This window comes from Hordeum vulgare, chromosome 2H, assembly GCF_904849725.1.
Source record: "Hordeum vulgare subsp. vulgare chromosome 2H, MorexV3_pseudomolecules_assembly, whole genome shotgun sequence".
NCBI classification, from domain to species: Eukaryota; Viridiplantae; Streptophyta; class Magnoliopsida; order Poales; family Poaceae; genus Hordeum; species Hordeum vulgare.
Genome location: NC_058519.1, coordinates 198,199,126 through 198,215,031, shown reverse-complemented (window position 1 = coordinate 198,215,031; position 15,906 = coordinate 198,199,126). Strand labels below are relative to the sequence as shown.

The 15,906-nt window shown below is 43.8% G+C and overlaps 2 protein-coding genes across 2 annotated transcripts; one reads left to right on the top strand and one right to left on the bottom strand.

Moving 5' to 3' along the window:
• Nucleotides 1–3,291: 3,291 nt before the first annotated feature.
• LOC123425824 (cysteine-rich receptor-like protein kinase 6) lies at nucleotides 3,292–8,579 on the top strand. The gene is made up of 7 exons (XM_045109560.1): nucleotides 3,292–4,236; nucleotides 6,274–6,405; nucleotides 6,847–6,977; nucleotides 7,047–7,257; nucleotides 7,436–7,673; nucleotides 7,749–7,899; nucleotides 7,980–8,579. Exons 1-7 carry the CDS (start codon nucleotides 3,405–3,407, stop codon nucleotides 8,319–8,321), a joined length of 2,037 nt encoding a protein of 678 aa, XP_044965495.1. The 5' UTR covers nucleotides 3,292–3,404; the 3' UTR covers nucleotides 8,322–8,579.
• Nucleotides 8,580–9,296: 717 nt separating this feature from the next.
• On the bottom strand, nucleotides 9,297–11,430 carry LOC123425823 (cysteine-rich receptor-like protein kinase 6). Its single transcript, XM_045109559.1, has 5 exons — nucleotides 11,317–11,430; nucleotides 10,473–10,683; nucleotides 10,134–10,371; nucleotides 9,882–10,032; nucleotides 9,297–9,765 (listed from the first exon to the last, which is right to left on the bottom strand). The coding sequence occupies exons 1-5, from the start codon at nucleotides 11,425–11,427 to the stop codon at nucleotides 9,499–9,501; spliced, it is 978 nt and encodes a 325-aa protein (XP_044965494.1). The 5' UTR covers nucleotides 11,428–11,430; the 3' UTR covers nucleotides 9,297–9,498.
• Nucleotides 11,431–15,906: the final 4,476 nt, after the last annotated feature.

The window sequence follows — 15,906 nt, the reverse complement described above, 5'->3', positions numbered from 1 at the left end:
GGACGTTGGACCACAGGTCGGTCGAACTTCCTAAAAATAAAAGAGAGAAAAATAAAAGAAATCTAAAAAGGCTCCTAATGAGGAATCTCTCATGGTGGGTCCCCGGAGGGGCTCTGAATGCATCTAGCTCCCGCTATCCTCCATTACTCCATTGTGATTGTGATCACTGAGATGATATCTCTAGTTCTTGGTATCTTATTCTGGAAGGTGCATTAGTTACGCTCCTGCCAAATAGCCCAACAGGTGAGAAGTCTCATCGTGTTGGTTCCCTTCTTCCCTTTGCCCTCGGTTTCTTCCTGGGATTTTAGCGCAATGGTTGTCGCAGATTGCCGTTTCCAGTCCTCTTTTGGTTTCAGAGGGCCACAACCTTTCCATTGACTGATCTTGCTCCATACCTCCTGCGAAGCCAGGCAAGTCCGGAATAGGTGCTTAGAAGACTCTAGGTTTTGGACACACAGCTGGCAGAAGTATTCATTGGGCAATCCCCGCCGTTGCAATATGTAGTTGCACCACAACCTTTCTTGGAACATTAACCAGGAAAGAATCTTCATAACTCCCAGCGCCCAAGCCTTCCAAATCGGCTTGTCATAGCTGGAAGAAACTCTTTCGTGAAACTGCATGGAGCATGCAGATCTCGCCGTAGTTGTTGGACTTCTCCATGCGCCAGGAGATGTGGTCCGGTGTGCTGTCCAGTAGTTGGACGCCTCATTGTTGAAGCAGCCGGTGCAAGTGGAGGAAGTCTTGCACCAGGTGGTGGTTGTTGTCGTGTGCGAGGTCACCGATCAAAACTTCATTCGTAAGCGCCTCCCGAACCGTCCTTTGCTTCCTTCAGGAGTGCTTATACCCAGTGACAGTAAAATCCTCTTGCTCCTATCCTTTGCAGTTGACCGGGGAATTATGGAGAACCCTTAGATATGTCCCGTCTCTTGGGTAACCCTTAACTATCATGAGTTGTATCCCTATGGGGGGACTATGATGGTGTCGTGCGTGGCATGAAGTATACTTCGAATATAATATGTTCTCTACCTCGCTCCACGCAGCATACTCGTCAAGAATGGCTCAAGTATCCATGTCATACTATGCCTAGATATAGGTGCGCTATAAATATACCAATGGGGATTTCGGACTCCTTGAGAATGCCTTACTTCTATGATGTTCTATCAAGTTATTTAGAAGTTACTCTCTGATTACTTTTATGTTATTTATCTCCAGTTTGTCCTATTACTCAACTACTCTCTCCGTAAACAAATATAAGTGCCTTTACACCATTATGTTAGTGATCTAAAGGCTCTTACATTTCTTTATAGAGGGAGTACTATTTATTAGCTTTCTCACTTTGCTTTAAGTCTATAATTATCTGCACGCATAAAAATACATAATTCACTACAGGAGGCAAAACTCTGATTCATGTGCTCATTGTGGGATCAATACGGTTACTTCGAAAATGCTAGAACTAAACCACGTACCACTTCATTCTTTTTCTTTACTGGGCGCACGTGTGTTGGGCCGGCATATTGGTTGGTCAGGATGGCTACCGTTTGGGCTTTATTTTTGTTTCTCCTTTCTATTTTTTTGTTTCTATTTTATTTTTGTTTCCTTTTGTTTCCTTTTATGTTTTGTTTTTCTTTTTTAATCCAAAATTTGTTTATAGTTTGAATTGACCAACTTCAAACTACTTTCAATCCTTTGACACACAAAGAAAAATAGGGCATATATATCCTTGGAAATTCCTTCCATGCCCTAATACAAATTTTGAAATAGTTTTATGCATAGAGAAAATCATTATGACCTTTAGTTAAACTCCAAATTCCTTTATGATTTAAATATTCGCCAACTTGATTTTCAAACACCAAATATGCAAAGGAATCATGGGATATGATGCTTCTAAGTGCACATACTGAATTTGGTAATTTTGGGATGTGACGACACTAACTCTTGTTGTGATGTTGATGCTTCAAAAACCTGGACGATGTTGAAAGGTAGCAACTGAGGCTCTTGGCTGCAACGTTGGAGGTGTTGCGATGGTGACAGTCTATGCGGCCATGCCGATGCTATGGCTAGGTCAACCCCTCGAGGTGATGTGCACTTTTGTAGAGCGATGTATGACGTGGTGTCATCGGTTTTGTACAGTGTCGAGGTGTTGCAGGGACTCGGTTGACGATGCTACAAAGCAACATCGACGGACATAATGCTACGTTGACAAGGCACGGGTGACAACCGAGGGGGCGTTGCAACATGGGCGGCATATGTTGCGACCGGGAGACGTCGACGACTCGAAGGGGTTGTAGTGACAACGACGATGTGTGAGGACTGGGATGCCGTGACGGTGAGGCATCGTACCTACTTCCTCCACCCACATATATAGGGCCTAATACATTTTTTCAAGGTAGACATTGGACAATGGTAAAATTACTAGTATATAAGTACATAATATAAAAGTTATATCACTAGAAATTCCTTTCACATACGAATTTGATGGTATACTTTGTTTAACATGCATGTCATATATTATGGTGCTAACTCATGGTGAAAGGTCATCTTGAAAAATGTATTAGGCCCTATATATATGGATGGGGAGTATGCTGTTGTAAGGATGAGGACGTCGGTTTTGGGGAAGGACAACCTGCATTGCAATGGATCTATTCATAGTGACTGAAGCGGCGTCCGTGAGGAAGGCATACATTGGCAGGAAACACAATCCAACAGCTATAGACGTCAAATTTGATGGTTGTCGAGTAGTTGACTCAAGCATAGCGCGGGCCTATGAAGAATAATAGTAATTTTTAGAAAGAGGGAATGTGTTGGATTAGCCTAAAAACATGTTCATGGACAACCCGTCCCAATGACCCGACCCAAAAAACATGGGCCGGGCTCGAGCTTTGTTTTGCAACCCGAAAGTATATTCAGGCCGCACTCAGTCTTTCATTTTTACACTTCTCGGGCCGGGCTTTCGGTCTTCGGGCCGGGCTTACCCGTAACTGCAAATATCATTACAGCCATGCTTTCGGGTTTTGGGCCTATATTCTGGCAAGTTCGGGCTTGAGAAAATATGCATTTTCGGGCTTTGAGCGGGCTTGGGCTTGGAGTTGGCTTTTTGAAGCCCGGCCTGGCCCGGCGTATAATCATTAGCAGTGGGGATAAAATCGTTTTCGTTTCGTCCGACAAAAACCACACAATTTTTCTCCCGAGGTACATGAATAACGACAGATGCGAAGAGTGGGTCATTCACTGCTCACCCTACGGAGTCAAACTAATTCTTCACAAAGTTGCAAGTCAAATGATGTTCCTTCAATTATTACTGGAGAGTAGAGGACCAGCAAAGCCGTGACCACCTTGGCCTCTCTTGATCTCTTCTTCTTCAACGGTGGTGGTCACACTCACACCGGTTGTTTTCCCCGACCACCATGTCGACGCGCCACGGCCCGTTCTACCGCCTCGCCGCCACAATCCTCACTGCGTTCCTCCTCACACCACCGACCGCGGCCCAGCCGCCGTGGCAGATCTGCGGCAAGAGCGGCAACTATGCGGCGAACGACACCTACCAATCCAACATCCGGCAACTCTCCGCCACCCTCCCGAAGAACGCATCCGCTTCCCGGACGCTCTTCGCCACCGGCAGCTTCGGAACCCTCCCGGACATCGTCTACGCGCTCGCGCTCTGCCGCGGGGACGGCAACGCCTCCGCGTGCGAGGCCTGCGTCACCACCGCCTTCCAGGACGCGCAGCAGCTCTGCGCCTTCAACAAGGACGCCACCGTCATCTACGACCCCTGCTACCTCCGCTTCTCCAACCAGAACTTCCTCGCCACCACCAGCAACGACAACACCATCGTCCTCAAGAACACGCAGAGCGTGAGCTCGCCGGTGGACGTGTTCGACGCCGCCGTCCAAACACTCCTCAACGCTACCAACTACGCGGCGGCAAACTCGTCCAGGCGGTTCGCCACGGGGGAGGAGGCCTTCGACACCAGTAACCCCACCATCTACGGGCTCGTGCAGTGCACGCCCGACATGTCACAGGCCGATTGCCGGAGCTGCCTCGGAGACATAATTACGCAGATGCCGCAGGATCTCAGCGGGAGCATAGGCGGGAGGATGATTGGGGTGCGGTGCAATTTCAGGTACGAGGTTGTCCCTTTCTTCTCCGGAAGCCCGACCCTGCGGTTGCCAGCACCTCCAGCGCCGCCGGCTCCTCCTCCTGCGACTGTTAACGTCACGCCGACGGCGACCCCACGAGGTGAATTGCAGACACAAAATTTCCTCAATTTGCAGTTTCTTCTATCATACCTGCATGGCCTATTCAGTTTAACATACCTGCATGGCCTATTCAGTTCAGGACACCTTCTTACGGTTTAGAGCATCTCCAATAGTCTGTATGTTCAATCGTTGGTATAAATGTCCACGTCAGCAACCAACAACACATCATACAAACTCTTCAATGGATTGCATGTTAACCGTATGTAAAATAACTAAACGGGTCCACTAAATGTTGAAGAAATGGGCATGCTTGCCTCGGAGCTTGTGTCTGAACCGTTGCTTCAAGTTCATACGGTTTCATTCTCTCTTTCCTTTTATTACGTGCCATATCATCCAAATCGTCTATGTGGCAATTTTACCAACGATAATCATACGACTATTGAAGATGCCTTTAGTAGAAATGTCCGGTTAGAAATTGTAGGCAAGCGAGCAACATCTGAATTACTGACAATGGATTAACTGGAAACTAAGATGTCAACAGATTTGGGTAGAGGTCATTATCAGGATAATCCCATAGCGATATAGACCGGCTTTGTTTAGTTAATGATGTAGACATCTCTGTAGTCCCGTCCCTGTCATTTGCTACTTGTTTGACTGGTATTGCTTTAGGATGCAATCCACACTGACTTTTCTGTGAAGCATTCAACACTCGGTTATATTTCTAATGCCGGTATTAGAAGATATCACTACACGTTGTTAAATGATTTTTTTAAGGAATTATAAATCTCATGTTTGACACAATGATTTGTTTTGATTGTTAGAACCTATCCTGAATAGCATAGTGTGACTTGTTAGTGCTACATTACTAATTACTTCTATCATGTTCTTGGCCAAGCTGCACTAAGCTTCCCAATGCCTTCGCTTCAGACGTCAAAATTAACTGCAGAGGAAAGAGTCTACACACCTTTTTTTTGAAAAGAAAAATATATTAATATCATGACTTTATCAATTACATTCAATCTTTATACCAACACGATATTGAAAAACATTAAAGATGCACACAATCAAGAACAAAAATAAAAAAATAAAGACCCCGACATAGTGATGAAACACTCACACCAACAACAACACTCGAACCATCACCAAAGGCAACGCCCGGACTACAAAAGAGGTTCTCCAAAACCGACGCCTTCAAAAAAAAAACAATGCACAAACATTGTCGCTGGAATGCATCCTGCCATAGTGTGCACGCCCATGGAACAAGGAGGTGAGCTCGCAACCGTTGCCTTCCGAAGATCCGACGATCGCTGCCAGCCACGGCCGGGATCCGGCGTCCGCAGCCTCGGCGCCACACGCACCACCAACCGCCTCACGAGGAGTTGCCATCCGCCATCCAGGACCGGCCCATAGGCCGGGGCAACGGGGCGCCCGCCCTGGCCCCCTGAGAGGTAGGGGCCCCGGCCAGGTAGCAGCATAGCATACGTTTTGCGATATTTCTTCCTTAGATCCAGAAAAATAAAAGAAAAAAAATACTCATATGGTCATTGATGACTTTTCTTCCAGAAGTGTTAGGAAAAACAACAAGACCTGATGTGGTTTTAGTTCAAAGACCATTAATCTATGCTATGTACTAAATTGCTCTCGAAATACAATATATTCTGAATTTTGTTTTGTACACAAGGGTCCCATTTTGTTTTCTCGCCCGAGGGCCCCAAATATATATGGACCGGTCCTGCCGCTATCTTGCCACTGAAACAGAGAGGCCCCGCCGCCGCCGCCACTGCACAGGCTTCGCCCGGCTGTGGCCTCCGGCGTCGGCGAGGAGAAGGAGCAGACAACGGAGGCCGCAGTTTGTGGAGATCAGATCGCCGCCCATGTCGCCTGCGGTTAGGCGACGCGGGGGCCCTCTAGATTAGATCAAACCTTTACATTTTAAAATTCGTCTACGCACCTTTACAAACAAAACATGATTGCAGAAAATGTATTAACTACCAGCGCCAAATATTTAAGTATATTTTGAGCCGTTTCTATGGTATCCTGAATACCTATTTCTGAAGTTTATGGCATCTGTTTGCAGGAAAATCGGCAAACAATATTCTGGCTATTGCGCTGCCTATAGTTGCTGCAATTCTGGCTATCACTACTGTTTGCCTTTGTTATTTAAGGAGGAGGAGAAGGAGAAGACCAGCGAGGAGTGAGCTACCACATGGTATGTTGTCTTAAACTCTTAACAGTTTGGAATCATGAATAGGTAGGAACAAAACCAATGAACTTACCGTCGGCTTCGACCTACTAAAGGGTTGTTTGGATGCGTAGTACTTCTTACTCTTCCTTGTACATATTCTTTTTTCTTAATGAAATGATACGCAGCTCTCTGTGCGTTCGAGAAAAAAAAAGAGTACTTCTTTCGGAATTTCGAACTGAACCATTAGGAGTTGAATCCATAGTGCTCTTAACAAGATGGTCCTTAGTAGGGGATATTAGCATCTATTTTTGATAAAACTGAATTTCTGTTTAGATTGAATTTTGTTATCACCTAAAAATAAAACAGTTACATCTAGTTAAAAAAAATATAAAGAGTCACGAAACATGTATACGTTGGAATTGGCTGCAGTGCCTATATAATGCATCTCTATGTGCTTTCTCACAGATTCGACTAATCATGAGGACATAGATAGCATTGATTCACTTATAATTGATCTATCAACCTTACGCGGCGCGACGGGTAACTTTGCTGAGGCGAATAAGCTTGGTGAGGGAGGATTTGGTGCAGTTTATAAGGTACCAGCCATACTGATTCATTAACATACTTTTTTCAGCTTCAACAAGTGATTGCTTACGCTTATGCAGGGAGACCTTCCTGATGGTCAAGAAATAGCTGTGAAGAGGCTCTCCAGGCATTCAGGGCAAGGAATAGGGGAGCTCAAGAATGAGCTTGTTTTGGTCGCCAAGCTTCAACATAAAAATCTTGTCAGGCTTGTTGGCGTATGCTTGCAAGAGCATGAGAAACTGCTTGTGTATGAATACATGCCCAATAGAAGCATTGACACCATTCTTTTTGGTACTAATTTATTTCGATCGTTATTTCAGCAATAGCATAACAACTACTAAAGCCTACCATTGCAAGGAGAAAATCCTAAGTTCTCTTGGGTGTCGGGACTTGGTCCCAAACATTAGCTAGCATAGTTTGGTTGTAAAACTGAACTTTACTCATTCACGGTTCCTTGTTCAAATGCCAGATCCAGAGAGAAGAAAGGAGCTAGACTGGGGAAAGAGATTAAAGATAATAAGTGGAATTGCTCGAGGATTGCAGTATCTTCATGAAGATTCACAGCTGAGAATAATCCACCGGGACCTCAAAGCTAGCAATGTTCTGTTAGACTTTGATTACACTCCTAAGATTTCAGACTTTGGCTTGGCAAGGCTATTTGGAGCAGATCAATCACGGGAGGTCACAAACCGTGTTGTTGGAACATAGTAAGTATGGTCCAATTTGGCCTGACGATACTCAAATGGCATGTCAACTATACTAACATTGTGCTCCTCTTGCAGTGGATACATGGCCCCAGAATATGCAATGCGCGGTCACTATTCTATTAAATCAGACGTGTTCAGCTTTGGAATTTTGATGTTGGAATTTGTGACTGGACGACGAAGTAGTGGCTCCTATAACTTCGACGAGTCTGTAGACCTCTTAAGTCTCGTAAGTTCTTGTGCTGATCCTGAACGCCTTACTGAAGTAACTTGTGTGAGAAATAAATACTGATTGCTAATTCGATACAGATATGGGAACACTGGAGCACGGGGACAATTTCGGAGATCATAGACTCTTCTCTGAGAAGTCATGCACCAGGAGACCAGATGGTGAAGATTTTTCACATTGGGCTGCTCTGTGTTCAAGATAACCCAGCTGATAGGCCTATGATGTCGACAGTAAATGTCATGCTTAGCAGTAACACTGTGTCCCTCCAGTCTCCATCCAAGCCATCATTTTTCATCACCAAGAGCGGCACATACTCAAATCCTTACTCGGAGTCGTTATACCCTACGGCTTCCCAGTCGGCCGCTATGTCAGCTATGGCGTCACCAAATGAAGTTTCAATCACAGAACTTGAACCAAGATGAGGGAAGGATGGCAAAGGACAGTTGGTTTGTTATTATCATCTTAAAGGCCCTCGTGCATTTCTGCTACTGCATTTTTAGTATTTTTTTTCCATTCATCGACACAGTTTTATTCCTTATTTAAAATGGATAAACTCAATTAGATTATATACTTGTAGATTTTCCAATGTGGAATATGGTAGAACAAACGCTCCTACTTGTACAGTTGTGTATTGTAAGCAGCCAAGTACTGGGGAAACCAGTTTACAAGCCCGCACGAAATGATCATTTCCATCACGACCTTATTTGGAGATCTAACTAAACTCCTCGTTTAAAATTGTAGATTTGGGAACGCATCCCGGCTGGACCAACGAACAATTTACTTAATCCTAAATTGACACGATTATAGTTTTTTTAAGTCATCCAAGGACTAACCTGGCAAACATTCTAATAAAAAAGTAGTGACCAGTCTGATGGGTCAAGACCCTAAGAATTTTTTTTACAAAACTTCCAATAAAATATTTGTCACCCAAACAAACATTTTGTACATTTTCTGAACCCGGGTGGGGCTAGTCTTTGATAACTGCGTGCAGCTACTCCCTCCGTTGTTAAATATAAGTCATTTTAGAGGTTTCACTAAGGAGAATGGACGTTTGGCTCCTGAGCACCATGAAAGCCTTTAAATTTAAAATTTAAATTTAATGAAAATATTCATATTTTTACATTTCAAAAAATCTGAAACACAATACAGAGATATGTAAAGGCGTAACACACATGTGTATAAATTTTCAGGAAAAAATACGTTAAAATGAGAGCTCTGTAAAAAAGACAAATCTAAAGGTTTTTAACACATGATACTATTCATCCTCTAAGGTCATGATTTTTTTTATACAGATCACATTTCAACATTTTTCATCCTAAAATTTTACACACATATACATAATATCCTTGTTTACTTGCATAATTTTTGTTTTCAGATTTTTCTAAAACCGAAATTTGTTATTTTTGAATTATTTTCAAAAAAGGGCTTCCATGGTGCTCAGGAGCCAAAATCAATTTTCGTTTCACTAATGGAATACATATGAAGCAAAATGAATGAATCAACATTATATCTATATGTATAGTCGTGTAATGAGATCTCTAAGAAGACTTATATTTAGAAATGGAGGAAGTACATTATTCTGAAATTTGAGGACTGCTCCTATGCTGACGCCGTGGACATGGTGGACGACGTGCCCGAGCCGTTTCTCCTGGCGTAGGACACCGGCTTGGGCGGGGCCTGGAGAGACACCGTGTCGCTGCCGAGCATCATGACCACCGACGACATCGCCGGCCGGCCCGCGGGGTCTCCCTGCGTGCACAGCAGCCCGATGTGCATGCACCGCTGCGCGTCGGTCCTGGAGAAGCCGTCGCCCAAGCACGGGTCTATCAGCTCGGATACCGACCCTGCCGTCCAGTGCTCCCATACCTGAATCATTGAGCTCGTGGCAAATCAGTCAACAGCTATGCTGCAACGCGTCCTTCCTTCTAGATAATCAGATAGTGACCGAGAATATACTGTATTTACGAATAGACACTACTCACAAGCGTCAACAGATCTTCAGACAGCCGGGAGGTGTAGCAGTCGTTGTTCTTCTTCCCCGTCACGATCTCCAGAACCATGACGCCGAAGCTGAACACGTCCGACTTGACCGAGTAGTTCCCGCGCATCACGTACTCCGGGGCCATGTAACCACTGACGATCAATTCAACAAGAAGAAGATGGAGTTCTGAGTCTAGTTGCCTATGAAAAAGATTAACTTGCGTCGTTACTCCGGTGCCATGTACAGTACTCACTATGTTCCAACGACACGGCTGGTGACGCCCTGCGTCTGGTCTCCCCCGAAGAGCCTCGCGAGTCCGAAGTCCGAGATCTTGGGGTTCATGTTGGTGTCAAGCAAGACGTTGCTCGCCTTAAGGTCGCGGTGGACTACCTTGAGCTGCGAGTCTTCGTGGAGGTACTGCAGGCCTCGCGCGATTCCGCTTATGATCTTGTACCTCTTTCCCCAGTCAAGTTGGCCGCGTTTCTCCGTATCTACGCATGGTTCATGAGTTCAGAAAGTAGGACATCAAATTTTGCAGAGGAAATGGGCTCAAGAAATTAGTAGATGAGTAGTATGATGATTCAGTTCGTACCGAATAGGACCTGGTCCAGGCTCCGGTTGGGGACGAACTCGTAGACGAGCAGTCTCTCCTCCTGCTCCAGGCAGACGCTAACAAGCCTGACGAGATTCTTGTGCTGAAGCTTGGCGACCAAAAGGAGCTCATTCGTCAGCTCTCCAACTCCTTGCGTCGAACTCTTGGCAAGCCTCTTCACCGCTATTTCATCGCCGTCCGGGAGAGTACCCTTGTGAGGTGAAAACATGCCACGGTTAGTGTACTAATATAGTACTTCCTGTCAAATTTATATAAAATCATTTATAGATTATTAAAGTAGTGTTCTAAGGCCTTGTTTGGAACCACTCATATTATATAATCCGATTTTTATAATCTATTATGTCTCCGAATAGGATATATTATATTACAGTTTATAAAAACTAGATAATCAGATTATTAAAAACTCATAATCTACTCTACCCCAGCTAAAATCAGATTATGGATTACTAATGACCCATTAGCCTTGAAAACTTAGAGATAATTACCTACTGTCACCGCCACTGTCCTCCAAACATGCTTACCTAGATTATTACCTCTGCAACTAAAAAACAGAAGGCAGACATGTCATTTTATAATATAAAATCTGAATTACAGTTTATATAATTTGACCTTCAAACATGACCACCTAGATTATTTTTATAAATCAAATTATATAATCTATCTTTATAATCTAGATTATCTTCATAATCCAGATTATTATAATCTATTGTGGTTCCAAACAGGGCCTAAATGCTTTTATATTTGTTTACGGAAGGAGTACTACTATAAATGATTATAGTTGGATGGTATATATTCTTCTGCTTCCTTTTTGTTCATTACATACCTTGTACACCGCACCAAATCCGCCTTGGCCAAGTTTGTTGCTCTCTGCGAAACCCCTGGTTGCAGCTCTCAGGGTAGAAATGTCAATGAGCATCGATTCTACGCTTTCCATGTTCTCACCACTAGAATCTGATCAAATACACGTGTTAATTAATTATTATATTAATGCAAGGAAAGGGAATACTCCAATCTGCTTCTTCCAAGCTGTGGAGTTTGAGAAGTTTGCAGGGCTTTACATGGTTGAGTTGCTCCTGTTTGTGGCCTCCTCTTCATCCTCCTCCAGATACAGAGCCAAGCAAGAAGGTTGATTATCAGCAGAGCTGCGATGTAGGCAGCACAATAACAAGGACCGTGGCAGTAACGATTAACTTCCTATCTGTGAATTGACAAATGCCCACCGCAAATGAGTGTCCCAAAGATAATTTATTCATTGCTATAAGAAATAAAGATAACGCTTACACGTGTGCAAACCGCCCACATGCATGGATAACTGCCCGTTTATGGTTGTACGAATCTTAACAATTTTTGATAGATTTTTTTGTGTCACATAAAAAGATAACACTCACATGTGTGGACGTTTATCAGTTTGCACACACGCATGTTCCACACACGTAGAGCTCGCGGCTGCCAACCCAACGTGTGGTGGAACTGACGTCGCGCCCACACGTCCATATGTCTGTCAGTTGCCATGTCTTCCGAGTGTTACATGGCAACTGAGTGGAACTGCGGTGCCCGCATGCACGTCAGTTGTCATGTCTTCCCAGTGTTACATAGCAACTGAGTGGAACTGTCGTGCCCGCATGCCTGTCAGTTGCCATGTCTATGTCTTTCCAGTGTTACATGACAACTGAGTGGAACTGTCGTACCCGCATGCTAGTGAGTTGTCATATCTTTCCAGTGTTACATGACAACTGAGTGAAACTGACGTCGCGCGTCCACACGCCTGTCAGTTGCCATGTATTTTTCAGTGTTACATGACAACTGGGTGGAACTGCCGTCGCGCGTCCACATGCCTGCACGTTTGTCAGTTGTCATGTCTTTTTACTGTTACATGGCAATGCAGTTGTTCAGACATGACGACTGTAGTTGAGCAACTATGGCAACTGTAGTTTTCCAGACATGACAACTGCAGTAAAACAAACAGTTGCCATGGTTCAGTAACCATGACAATTATCACGCGGTGGCACGCGGGACCGCGAGATGGCGGGCCGGATGTGCGGGTCGCAAGAACGGAAGGGCAGACTTATGTATGTTAGCTGTTTTATCCACACCAGTCGTGTGGGCTGTTTTTTTACACATCACACAGAACATATGCGCAAGACCCCTTAACGTCCACACGTGTGGGCTTATCGCGACCCTAAAAAGAGATAATTTGCTCATTGCAAGCGCCACTAATTTAATTCCTCTAGTAACATTTTATCTAACATGCCGTTTACTACATCATGATTCTTGAAAACCTTTTTTAACCTGAAAACTTCTATTTTTTCCGGAAACTTAATTTTTTTAACACCGTACAGATATAAGCCTTTATATAAATGCATAGACATTCATCTTTATAAATACACGCACACATATCTTATCTATATGAATACCTTTAAAAGACTTTATTTTGTAAAGTCTGTAAACTTCTTGACATACACTGTGTAAGTCCAATGGTGTGTGTGAACAAAAATTACAGACTCCGGTCCATTCTGTCAGGTCCATGTGCCTTAGTCCAAGCGGCAAAGGAGCATTTGAAAATGCCAAATACAGTAGTTTGACATGCTATCCCCTTCACCTGGTCAAGTTGATGACTGGAAATTTGTTATCTCTAAACTCATTTAGGGGGTGTTTGGACTTTTTGATGTAGGGACTAAAAAAAGTCTCAAAAAGTCTTATATGAAATAAACAGGAGGGACTTTTAGGGACTAAAAGTAGGTATTTCGGATTATTTAGAGAAGTCCGTGTGAGAGGGTTTTTTGGGACTTTTTTGACATTTTTTTCAGCAATGCCCCTACTTTTAACATAACATTTAATAACTACTACTACATTACTAAGGGTAACATGGTCTTTTTGCATGTCATTTAATGACCTCTAGTCCCTATTTAGTCCCTGAAAACAAACGGACAGGGACTAGGGACTTTTAAATTGGGACTAAAAAAAGTCCCGGGACTTCTAAAACAAACAGGGCCTTAGCGTACCTACGCAGATTTTTTCTTCTTTTTCTAGATGCAAGTCAAGTTGTCAACGATAGCTAGGGAGATGACACAGCCTAGCATGCATGGTAATCTTTATACTCTTTTTATTTTAAAATAACTGTTAAATTGTGATTCAAATTCTACCGTATTGGACTAGACGTAGTACAAATGGTGTGGGCCTTTGCGTTGGTACCGACACGTACGAGTACAATTCGTTTACTTGTCCTCCAAGGACTCTTCTGTATTGCCCCTCATATATACTCCATGTAGTCGCACCTAAAGACGGCATGTCGTCTCGTGCTTGTAATACTCCTCCTTATAGTGATTGCGCCTTCGTACGTCCGTGGTTTTCTCCTGCAAGGGTTTCCACGTAAAAATTCGTGTCTCTCGTGTCTCGTTGATCTCGTTTTATCTAACAAGTGGTATACAAAGCTATGGTTTAAGATACGAGATTTGAGACGAGAGCAGGTTCGGCGTCGTGTGAGCTGCCGCTGAAGCAATCTGGCAATCCGATCCGAAGCCAGATCGTTTTTCCCCTGCTGCTGCGAGAAGCCGAGACCGACAGGAATTTCTTCTGCTACTGCGTCATATAAGCCGAGGCCGTCGCTATCACCCATCAAGTCCCAATCACGCCACGCCCTCGCCTCTTTTTTCTCGCGACGCCAGGCGTTCTCAACGCAGCCACGCGCGAGGAGTCCACCGAAGCCGCTGTTACTCTAATCCTGCTGCCGAGTTGCCGCCGCTATTCCGCTGCAAGACGCGGGTTACTAATCAGCCACGACTTCGTACCAGTTCAGATTCGTTTTCTCTTCATCCCTTGTCATCAAGACCTCATACTAGACAGCTTGTCACGTGGAGCTACTATTTCAGATTTGGTTTTTTTCCCCTCCAATTGCTATATCTACCCAAGAGCTACCAGGTGATATTGTTTCAATTTTGCTGCATCGCATTAATTAATTCTGTCAAGAATTTTCTGTCGGCTTGTACTACTTTGTGTACACAAATTTATCTACTCATGGCTTCCATAAAGTACGATCTTCCGCTGCTGGACTGTGACACAAGGTTTACCCTATGGCAAGTCAAGATGCGGGCGTTGTTGGCGCAGGCCGACTATGATGATGCACTGGATAGTTTTGGGAAGAATAGAATTGAGGATTGGACTGCTGAGGAGAAAAGAAGGGATCGTAAGGCTTTGTCACAAATTCAACTCCATTTGCATAATAATATTTTGCAGGAAGTTTTGAGCGAGAAAACTGCCGTCGCTTTATGGTTAAAGCTGGAAGGGATTTGCATGACTAAAAATCTCACCAGCAAGATGCATCTGAAGCAAAAATTATTCATGCACAGGTTACCCGAGGGAGGTAACGTTTTGAATCATATTTCAGAATTTAAAGAGATCATATCCGATCTAGCTGCAATGGAGGTTACGTATGATGAAGAAGATACTGCTTTAATGTTACTTTGTTCGCTGCCAAGTTCTTATACCAATTTTCGAGACACCATATTATACAGTCGTGATACTCTCACGCTTAATGAAGTTTATGAAGCTTTGAACTCTAAGGAGAAGATGAAATTAATGGTGCCTCATGATGGTTCGAGTTCATCCCAAGCCGAGGGATTATCTGTTCGTGGCAGGACAAAGGAGAAGAACTCACATAATGGAAACAGTGGCAAAAGTAAGAACGGCCAGAGGGGCCGGTCGCAATCCAGAGACAAGAAGCAGTCTTGCAGGTATTGCAAGAGAGACGGGCATGACATCTCAGAATGTTTCAAGTTGCACAACAAGGAAAAGAGGAATGGTACGTATAAACCGAAAGGTAACAAACAAGGTGAAAATTCTGCTAATGTTGCTCGTGATGAAAGTTCCGATGATGCTCTTGTTGTTATTGCTGGATGTGCTGAGACCAATGATGAGTGGGTACTTGACACTGCGTGTACTTTTCATATGTGCCCGCATAGAGATTGGTTTACTACTTTTGATTCTACTACTGCTGCTGGTTCCGTTTTGGGTTTTGATAATTCACCATGCAAGATTGAAGGCATTGGTTCCATTCGAATCAAGATGTTTGATGGCACAATCAGAACTTTGACAGATGTTCGGTATATTCCGAAGATGAAGAGAAATCTTATCTCTGTGAGTGCCCTTGATGCAAAGGGGTCCAAGTATTCAGGTGGAGATAGCGTTTTGAAGGTCGGCAAAGGTTCTCTCATTGTGATGAAAGGTGACTTAAGTTCGACCAATGGTCTTTATTACCTTCGAGGTTCTACCGTTTCAGGTAACGCTACTCCAGTTATTTCAAAGATTTCTGGTTGTGATGCTTCTAACCTTTGGCATATGCGTCTTGGACATATGAGTGAACTTGGTTTGGCAGAGTTAAATAAGAGATGTCTTCTTAAAGGATACCAAACTGGTA